Below are 10,479 nucleotides of genomic sequence, written 5' to 3'. Positions count from 1 at the left end.
CAGTCCAGGGGGCAGGGTCGTGGTTTTTTTTTTCTCTCCTCCTCTTGGAGTTGGAGCTTGTGCGCCAACCACAGCAGCAGCAGCAGCAGATTGAATGAAGTGTCCCCGCAGGCTGCTGCTGGCCACACGAACGACACTGTACTGGCTTCTTCAAGATGTGCAGCCACAATGCAGCGCTCATTTGTGTCTTTTACCTGTAGAGAGGGCGGATTTGAAGCTCGCCACATTTCTCTGGTAGCTCGTGTTTAAGCAAAGGGGGGGAAAAAAAAAAGCTGAAGGGCCTTGAGGCACCAATCTCCGCCTTGATGGTATCTGGACGGCAGCGCGCAGCTCAAGCGCCTGGAAGCTCTCTGCGCGTCTGATAGAGAACATGGAAAGGAAATGGTCAAGATGGCAGCTGTGTAAGGAATGACAGAGCTGATGTTGGGGCTTCAGATGTGGTAATTTTCACGCTCTTGTGGCATGCACGTCACCGGATCGCGGTGGTGCAGGACGCGGGCGGTTGTAAAGGAACGTCGCTCGGATTTGTCCAAGACTCTCCGCGGATTCTCGCGGTCGTTAACTCCACATTTCGCTAATTGCAATGCACGTCGGCCAGGGTGTGGGCTGTGCACGAGAAAAGCCAATGTCTTGTTAGTGCTGGTCAGCTCGATGTGCTCCGTGTGCTGCGGATAGACGCCTTCCCGGAGGACAGATAGACGGACACGTGCTGGGACTGGGCTGTCGGCTGGGTTTTTGCATATCGTGCATAGTGAATGAAGTATCTCTGAAGCCCGCACTCAACATTGATGGAATGCGATCTGAGTGACTCTATAAACCTTTGTGCCGAGAGATTGCGATTAACATGGCTGAGGCACAGCGCAACGACAACGAGCCTCCGTTAAACGTGGAGATAGACCCCGATTTCGAACCCCAGAAGCGCCCGCGGTCGTGCACTTGGCCCTTGCCCCGTCCGGAGTCCGGTGCGGGCAAGCCCGGGACCAACGACGCTGACGTAATCCCCGAAGAGGAGGACGATGAGGGGGGCAGCACGGAGAGCAGCGCTGCGCAGACGGGCAGCGGTCTTGAGGGCAAACCCCGGGAACCGAGCTCCGTCTCGCAGCCCGCGGACGTCCAGCGCGGCAAAGAGGAGGGCGCTGACGGCTCGCCGTCCTCCGCGCAGGCCCCCGCCGCAGCTCTGGGTGGCTCTGCCTCTCAACAGCTGAGGAAGTCCTCCGCCCGCAGGAACGCCTGGGGCAACTACTCCTATGCAGACCTCATTACCCAAGCCATCGAGAGCTCCCCCGAGAAACGACTGACCTTGTCTCAGATCTATGACTGGATGGTGAGGTCCGTGCCGTACTTCAAGGACAAAGGCGACAGCAACAGCTCTGCTGGCTGGAAGGTGAGCAGGTGACACGCGGCTGCTGTCATCACAACAAAGGCAACACTGTGGTCATGTAAAGGCGCACGCTGCGCACACATACGGTGCTGCTGCACTTTTAGCTTTTATTGTGGATTTGCATATGAGTGCAGGCGAATTGGGGAATATGTGGTTGCCTCGGCACATGGTGTTAAATAACTTGTGACCCAAGCTTCTGTCAAAATATTATGATACACTTGTGATAGTGTGCGCATCAGGTTACACGCACATCTGTGAGCACTAATCAAGTGAAAACCAAGTAGGCTAGTAGGTATGAAATCGAGACTTGAAACAAGCAATGCAAAGTTAATTTCACTTTCAGACAAACTGCTCACACTGCTGCACAGCAGCTTCTTACAAGCTTCAGCTGGGCCCTTCTGTTTGATTTTTAAGGATTAGTTCAGTCTGGAAAACCAATTCATCTGTCATGAAATCAAGTCTGATGAAAGCTTTGAGCTTTGCAGGATTTAGATTTGTGGGAGGGGGGTTAGAAAAACTCTGGAAATAGGATTGTAATCCTGCACAACTGTGGGATGCAGGCCGAGTTTATTCATGAAGAACTTGCACCAGCTCGAGTCTGTAGCTACTTTTTACACCTCGCCATGCTGCTCTGATGTGATGGCAATGACAGTATTAAACCAGAGAAAGCCAGTGATGCCAATGACTTGTTACCTGCAGAGAGTCTGTTGGGGAGCATTCATGTTTTCCACCAGATGCATTCAGAGGAAAGGGTTAATTTTAGGGTTTCAGAAGCACTGACATCAGCATTTCCTGGCTGATGCTTAGTAGCTGAGTGACACTCAGCTGTCAGCCTAAGATTGGTCATCTGTGTGAAAATCTGAGTGCAGAAGTGTGCTCTAATGCACCACTGGCTTGCAAATCCAGACCTGTCTTGCATCTCACTGCCATTAAAAAAAAACAACAAAAAAACAGGAAATAAACAAAACAATGAGCTTCATCTGTAGCTCAAGCATGCAGATGGTTTTTCTAAATTTCCTCTCTGTTGTGAACCCAGCGTAAATACTCTGCTTCTTATATGGATGAGCAGGCAGCAGCTCGGGACTGCTTTGTGCCACACTGCCTTTTCATGTGGCCCGGGCACGAGAATCAATCAGCTGACTATAAATTATGTAGGTCAATGTGTAGCAGTGTGAGAGAAGCTCTGTGTTTTCTCTTTGGATCTGGCTCTGGCTAAACTGGCATTGCTCCAGTCCCCGCTCAGAACGAGGCTTTGCTCAAAGGGTGCTGCAGCACTGCTGTGACTGCATGGGGGAGGGGAAGGCTGGGGTTTGCTCTGTGGGATTTATCCAAAATAAATAAATAAATAAATAAATAAAAACCTGTATGGATCATTCTGTACTCACCTGTGCAGCGTTTAAAATATGTTTACACTTTTCCAAAGCTTAAGAGATACAATCTTGTCAGGCAGTTTTACCTGTTAATGGCACATCGTTTGTCTTTAAGATGCAAAAATTAACTGAATGTTGGTTTACATCAGCGGTGCAGGTTTATCTTCCACCACAGCAACACCTCCAGGCTTTACTACTACTACTACTACTACTACTACTACCTGGTGTAATACAATACAGTGTAATATGGCAACACTACAATTTATGGCTTCACAATGAGAACAAAATTGAATGAAAACCAGGACTTAAAGTTTCAAAGTTTAATTTCTCCTGGATTTGGATTAGATTGAACTAATCAGGTGTTGCCATTATTGTGTTGTAGGTCATAGGATGATTCTTCACATTGGAATAGTTGAATTTCTTTTCATGTGGCTTTTAGCATTTACATGCCGTTCAGTCCCTGTTGACAAACATGATGTTGGATAACTTTTTAGGGGCAGATTTGGAAAAATAATAATAATAATTGTTTCATTTTGCCCAATATGTAATGAGTTCCACACAGTGAGACAGCCGTAAAACACATTTTTAGTGGAGGGGGGGGTGTCACTGGTATTAGTGCTGGAAATAGGGCTCCAATTAACAATCACATTCATCATAAATCTTGATCCAGTCCATCCAAATCTGCAAAATGTCAGATTATTTTGTCTGACAAACAGACTATAGCTAAAAGTTACAGAAATGGAAATGAAACATGACAAAAACATAACTAGGTGTTTTGGTTGTTTTTGCTTCAACAGTGACTTGAACTTAACAAATTTTTATTAATTGTTTTAATTATAGTCTAATTGGCCAAGACCCTGAGCTGTGTGTGTGTAAGGACTCATCAGTCTACAGGTAAAACAATTATAAGCTGTTTGAATCTTTAGTCAGAGTAAAGCTTTAACCTATTTTTCCAAATCTGACAAAATTTTAATTAAGTGAATCTTGAAAAATGCTTCACATCTGACAACAAAACATCAAAACAAAGCTGGTCAAATGTTTTCCAATGGCAAATCTAACACAGCAAAGTGGGTGTTACAAGCAAATTTTCAGTCGCATCCGTCGTAATGAAACCGTGACCTTATGTTGTCCTCTGTAATTGCTTTAAGTCACTGTAGCTTTGGCGTTGGTGGAAAGACTCCATTCGATACGTTTGCTCAGCAGGAGTGTGTATTTAAACTTTGCTTCCTTGCAGCAGCAGTTTGGGTGTTTTTTATGTAGACTGTTGTGAAGTTTCTGAAAAAGTCCAGCGTACATCTTTGTTACAAGTCTCATTTATCAACCTTATTCAGTAAAAATACTAGAGAGATCTGTATCCTGCTCAGTCACAGGTGCAGATGAAGGAGACATGATGGAAATCAAACCCAAAGTTGTTTTCTCCCTGTTTGTTTTATTAACACCTGCACTGCTGTGACATTTGGAAAGCGCTCTTCATCTTTTTGGGACTCTTCATCAAACAATTTAATTATCAACCCAGCCTTCTGCTTCCAAACCCAGCTAATGGAAATGGACTCATTCCAGCAGGAGTGAGAGGAGGTGTGCGTGATTTGGTAGAAGCCCAGCACGGCAGCATAGATGAGGATCGAGCAAATTCTGTGAAAAGACCAAATTTGGTAGTCAAGTGCTGTGTATCCAAAGGCTGATCTATCGTATATTTTTCTGTGCCATCGAGCTCCACTGCCCAAAAACCTAAAAAGAATAAACACAGCCACACCTTTCGTTGCACTGGGCCACACGTTCTTCATTCTGATCAACAGGGACAACAACTGTAGGTTGTGTTCAGGTCCTTCTCAGTATTATGCATTAATCCACCGTTGAAAATAGTACTCATCACTCCACTTTAAAGAACAGTTGCTTTAAATCTAAAGTGCCTGCTTGTTTTAGGAAATTTGACTGAGCCTTTACGTTCAGCGGTATAGTTGACCGGTATTTAAATAAACGGCTTGATTGATGCCACTGTCGTGTAAAATATGGATGATTACATGGAGCAAGTGCCAGCAACTGGTTTGCTGAGCTTTGCGCAAACACCGGAAACATGAAGAACTCGTCTCTTTGTTTCTTTTTGTATAAACTAAATGGCATTCGAAGATGCAATATGTTAATTATGAGCCCGAGAGGTGCAGGATGGGGATTTTGTGTTTTTTGTTGTTTGTCTTTTGCAAAACTGTTTCCACCTCCTTCATATCTTGATGCTAAGCTAAGCTAACCACCTGCTGGTGGTATCTTCATACTGATCTTAATGACATGCAAATGAGAGGCAAAGTATAAGTTTCAGTTATGGTCTGTTCATGGGATTTCCCAGTAAGGGGGGGGGAAACCTCTCCCTTGCTCTTTGTATTATTATATTTCTTTTTTTATTTCTTTTTTTATTTTTTCAATCATTCACAATTACCAAGGACCTTCTACTGCTGAATTCAATTTAGGCTTAAGGTGGGTGGAAATGGGCAAAATGTTTCTTGTGCTTGGTTGTAATTAATGAAAGTGTTCACTAAGTGACCCGATCTTTTAATTGACTTTAGAAAAAGCTTCTCTGGGAGTTTGATGTCAGCGGGTCACATCACTGGATGCATTCAGAAGAACTGTTGCTTGCTCATTTGTGACCTCTCAGCCGTCTCAGTGCTGCAGAGAAACTACACCACTGTACTTCCACAGCTGCCTTTACTTGTCCGTATAGTATTTGTGTAGCTAAAGTTTAGCTGAGCTGAGCTTGTTTGTGCTTCATTACTTTAATCTTCTGAGACCTGGATTTAATTAGAGCCTCAGTTAACTCAACTTAGTTCAAGCTTAAGAGAATTATGGTGGGCTGTCTGCCAGTCACGTTGGCCTTTGGGCTGCAGAGATCGGTGCAGACTTTCTCTTTCGGTTTCTGCAGCGTGTCATAGTACAGGCTGGCCATGCAGGCTCCAGCTGTTGAATTTTGTACATGATCATCTCCAAGGAAATCCTGTAGACCTTTCTGAGCAGCCAAAAATAGGTCAAATTGTGAGGTGCGTGAAAGACATGTCTCTTAGAAGACATTGCAGTTAAAACTGTACTCACCAAAGATTTTAGGAGTCTGACATGGTGATGAACTAATTTACTCCGTTTTCAAAGAAATGAACGTGTAGGGTGACTATTGCAATTACAGTTTGGCGCAAACGTTTTCATTGCCTTATTTTGAAACGTAAAAAAACATTTAATTCACTTTCACATTTAGTACAAATGTTCTCTTATCAGACATGAATTGAAATGGGATTGAAGGGGATGCAAACTTACCCCTAAACCTAACGTAGGACCAATCCACCATCAGCTATTACAAATGTTAATTTATTATTGGCTGCAAGAAAACTGACCCTAGTGTTTGTTTAAAAAAAAAAAAAAAAACCTCTTTGAAAAATGTATTGAATGTAACTTTGTTTCTAATGCAACAGCATCTGTACTAAGTAAATGTGAATAAAAAATGACTGCATGTTCATGGTGAAAAGTTCTTTGCCATTTTAAAGTAAGGGGATGCAAACTTTTGTACCCACCTGTAAAGTATGACCCAAACTGTGACACTTAGGTCCAGTCAGTAGCTTTTTCTGAGCTTTTTATTGTATTGCAAGATCTGCAGCTGGTAACTTTGCCCAGTTGTCAGATTTTTCGGAGCACTTGAATCTGTTTTCTTTTTTCCTGTTAACTGAAAATGTGAAATTTAAAGTTCATTCAAATACAAATCCCTTATATCTGAATACATCTTCAGGGCTTGAGTGGGGAAAACAGGTGCAACATAAGTCAGGGTTTTAGTCTGAGGTTGGGTTCCAAAAGTGGGCCACAAAACCACAGAAAACTTTAAACATCATTATATACATTGTATTAGGATTAAATGGATTGATATATGGATGTAGTCGTACTAATCATACTTTTGTTTTTTTTTATTCATTGTGTTGCAGAATTCCATCCGACACAATCTGTCCCTCCACAGTCGTTTTGTCAAAGTCCAGAATGAAGGAACGGGGAAAAGCTCTTGGTGGATGGTCAACCCAGAAGGTGGGAAAGGAGGCAAAGCTCCCAGGCGACGGGCTGTATCCATGGATAACAGTAAATACATCAAAGGAGCCAGAGGACGTGCCACCAAGAAGAAAGCTTCGCTGCAGGCTGCCCAAGACGGCAGCTCAGAGAGCTCCTCGAGCCTCTCAAAATGGACAGGAAGTCCCACCTCTCGCAGCAGTGACGAACTGGATGCCTGGACAGACTTCCGCTCCCGGACCAATTCCAACGCCAGCACAATCAGTGGTCGTCTGTCTCCGATCCTGGCCAACCTGGAGCTCGATGAGGTGCCTGATGATGACTCTCCGCTTTCGCCAATGCTGTACTCCAGCCCCAGCAGCATGTCCCCGTCCACAGGGCCCACCGGGCTCTCGGACTTGGCAGGTACCATGAATCTTAATGACGGGCTCTCTGACAACCTGATGGATGACCTTTTAGACAACATCAGCCTGACAGCTTCCCAGCAACCTCCTCCTGGAGAGGAAGACAGTGGAGCCAACGGTCAGGGGAGCTCGGTGTTTACCTTCGGCTGCTCAGGAAATGGCCTGGGTAGCCCCTCTGGCAGCTATGGGCCAAACCCTCTTTTCAGCCCCCCGTCCATCACATGCCTGCGGCAGTCACCCATGCAGACCATCCAGGAGAACAAGCAGACCACCTTCTCCTGCATCTCACACTTCAGTGACCACCAGGCTCTGCAGGATCTGCTCAGCCTGGACTCCCACAGCCACAGCAATGTCATGCTCACTCAGTCCGACCCACTTATGTCACAGGCCAGCACTGCCATCACCCTGCAGAACTCGCGCCGAAACGCCATGCTGCTGCGCAAAGACCAGATGTTGGTGAACCACACTGGTGCAAGTTCAGCCCAAAGCTCTTCAGTGCCTGGTTGGCAAGCTGGCTTGTCAACTACTGAGAACAGTGCTTGCCACACTGATGCCAAGCAGCCGCACGTGAAGTCTCCCAGCAAGAACGCCTCTATGCAGCTCGGCTCTGGTTTGACGGGCCAGGACCGCTTTCCTGCTGATCTGGACCTCGACGTGTTCAACGGCAGCCTGGAGTGTGACATGGACTCCATCATTCGCAATGAACTGATGGATGCAGATTGCCTGGACCTCAGCTTCGACTCCCACTTCACCTCCTCCCAGAACGCCAACAGGAATTCAGGAAGCTTTTCAAGCTCGAAACAGACCTCCCCTCAGAACTGGGTCCCAAGCTGAGAACCTCTGTCAAAGCTCAGCATGAGGGAAGAAAGAAGTGGGGGATTTGTAAATTGGGTTCTATTGTCCTGCATTGTGCAAATAGAGGGAAGAAAGTGTTTTCATGTAGTTTTACCATTATTTTTAATGTAAGTCATTAAGTTCAGTACTGTATTTTAGGTGTCAGAGGAAAACAGTGGCATCTTCGCGGTAGAGGGAAAAAAAGTCTTTACGAAAGACCAAGGCCTGGGCTGTTTGAACAGCAGCACTGACTGAAATGGCAGTACAGGACGTTTTGTTAAAACTATGTGAAAAGCATCAACTCGTGTTAGTCTCAGGGAAATCACTCATATCACAGTGATACGTGTCGTACATCTCAAGTCTCTCATAAGACCGTTCTCCATCCCGGCTCGCCCTGGAAGTTGTTCCAGTCCCCCGTGTTGAAGGATGTCCCAAAGCCTCGTACGTGGCTCTGAGAAGCGAGGATTGAGGAGCGCTAAGCACGGCCGGACGTCTTTCACAGGACTGACGCGCCTCTTTATTGGAAACCTGTTGGTGATTGGGCGCAGCAGCTGATCAGACTGATGTGAAAGCGCATCACGACACCAGCATAGGTTTTTTTTTTTTTTTTTTAATTAACTGAAGTACACTAATAACAGAACTATTTAATGCTCCCAGGATTTTATTTTGTTTGTTTTCAGATCCGTGGTCTAAATAAAGGTTGTTAACTGTTAATTTGATTGATAAGAGAATCATTAATGAATATTTTAATGGACAGGAGGAGGAGCAGCAGCGTGTGATGTCGTTCAGCAGTGAACACATTTTATTCGTCAGTTATTCGGCTACATGAGGCCGAGTTAGATTTGATGCAAAAAAAATAATACATAATTTACATTTGTCTTGTTTGTGGGCGAATATATACTCAAAGTCACCACAGTAACTCTGAGGTCCAACTGATCCAGTTGAGCTGAAACAGACATTGCTTCAAATGACTGTTCAGAGAAAAAGGACGTCTCGTGTCTCTAATTACATATTTCTTTGGCTCCTCTCTCCTTTTGTCTTTCCCCTGCATTCATTTTCAGATGGAGGGACTAAGACTTGTAAGAGACTTGGGATGTACTCATGGAACTGAAGATGAATAATGTTTCCACCCTGCTTTCTCTCCTCTTTCATACCTAAACCGACATTTTTGCCAAACCAGCCGTCAAGCCTGTCGGTGGGTGATGACCTGTTTACAGAAAGAAAATACAAATAAAAGCTGCAGAGAATGTTACATTATTGCGTTCCAGTGGAGGATACTTGATAAGCGTTTGTTTTTCAGATTTTTCAGACGGAGCCTAAATGGACTTTAAAAACAAAAATGTGAAAAACAACTGTTCTTCCCCCCTTGTTGATGCATTAAGTCACGCACCAAATATCTGTAGATGTGAACATGTCTGCATTGTGTGGTTTTTGTATGTAATGTTTTATTTTATTAATTTACCATGTGGTTTTAGTGACTTTACTGTGAACTCTGTCCCTTCTGAGGAGGTTACTGAATCTTGTTAATAAGGAGTTTCTGCTGCAGATCCCTTTCCACCTTCTTCCCCCTTTTCTCCCCTCTTCCACTTACTGCAATATTGAAAGTACTGCTCGGTATCCAGAGTTTAGGACGTGATTAGTGCAGGTTGAAATCATGTGCATTGGCAGACATTTAGGTCTCCCTGGATTACAATAACTACTCTTTTGGGGGGGAGGGGGAGGGGGAGGGGGAGGGGACTCAATGCACTCAATTACGGTACCAATATTTCTGTGCTTGTTCATTTGGAAGAGTTCCTGGTGCTACAAATGAGAAGATAACAGAGAGTAGCTGCGTCATTAGTAACCTCCCCTTTTGTTATCAGCACTATAGCAGGTGCTGGGGAAAGTGAGGGTTTCCAACGCTGGGAGAGAAGCTCGTGTAGTATTTTAGAACAATTGTTGCCATTTGAGAGAGAATCTGCCAGTATTTTAAATATTGCCAAAAGACTTCTGCATTTACATGAGCAAGGATATAAAGTGTATAAAATAGGAGAAACCAGTGCTATAAAAGCAAAAACAAATCTCACCATCAGCACCGTTTTTGTAGAAACAGCAGGGCGTATTTTAAGTTGGCATTATTTTTGAACAGGTGGAAGCCGTGGGGTAGACGGTCTGTTTTAAAAATGCATATTTTATCTGTTGTAGATACACTTCGTTTCCCCCATCTGTAGTTGGTTAGAGCTGTGTAAAAGCCCTTTTTTAGTTTTTTGAACAGTCTGACATTGATCAGGACTGACAAAGCATCACGCAGTTATGGTGAAAATCTAAATGTTAACACCCCCCCCCCCCACCCAGAATAAAAACATGTGGTCCCTCATTTGCTTAATATTTGATTTAACCCGTACATTCTGCTCTGGTGTGCTTCCAGGCATCATTTGTTTAGCTTCAAATGCAGACTTGAAGCTTCATGTTTTCCTTCATTAAA

At 44.5% G+C, this 10,479-nt stretch overlaps 1 protein-coding gene across 1 annotated transcript; it reads left to right on the top strand.

Annotated features, from left to right (window-relative positions):
* Positions 1-86: 86 nt before the first annotated feature.
* Positions 87-10,336, top strand: foxo3a (forkhead box O3A). Its single transcript, XM_067480301.1, has 2 exons — positions 87-1,384; positions 6,702-10,336. The coding sequence occupies exons 1-2, from the start codon at positions 845-847 to the stop codon at positions 8,013-8,015; spliced, it is 1,854 nt and encodes a 617-aa protein (XP_067336402.1). The 5' UTR covers positions 87-844; the 3' UTR covers positions 8,016-10,336.
* The last annotated feature ends 143 nt before the right edge of the window (positions 10,337-10,479 follow it).

Source organism: Channa argus, chromosome 16, assembly GCF_033026475.1.
Source record: "Channa argus isolate prfri chromosome 16, Channa argus male v1.0, whole genome shotgun sequence".
Lineage (NCBI taxonomy): Eukaryota > Metazoa > Chordata > Actinopteri > Anabantiformes > Channidae > Channa > Channa argus.
This window is presented reverse-complemented; position numbering and strand designations above follow the sequence as displayed.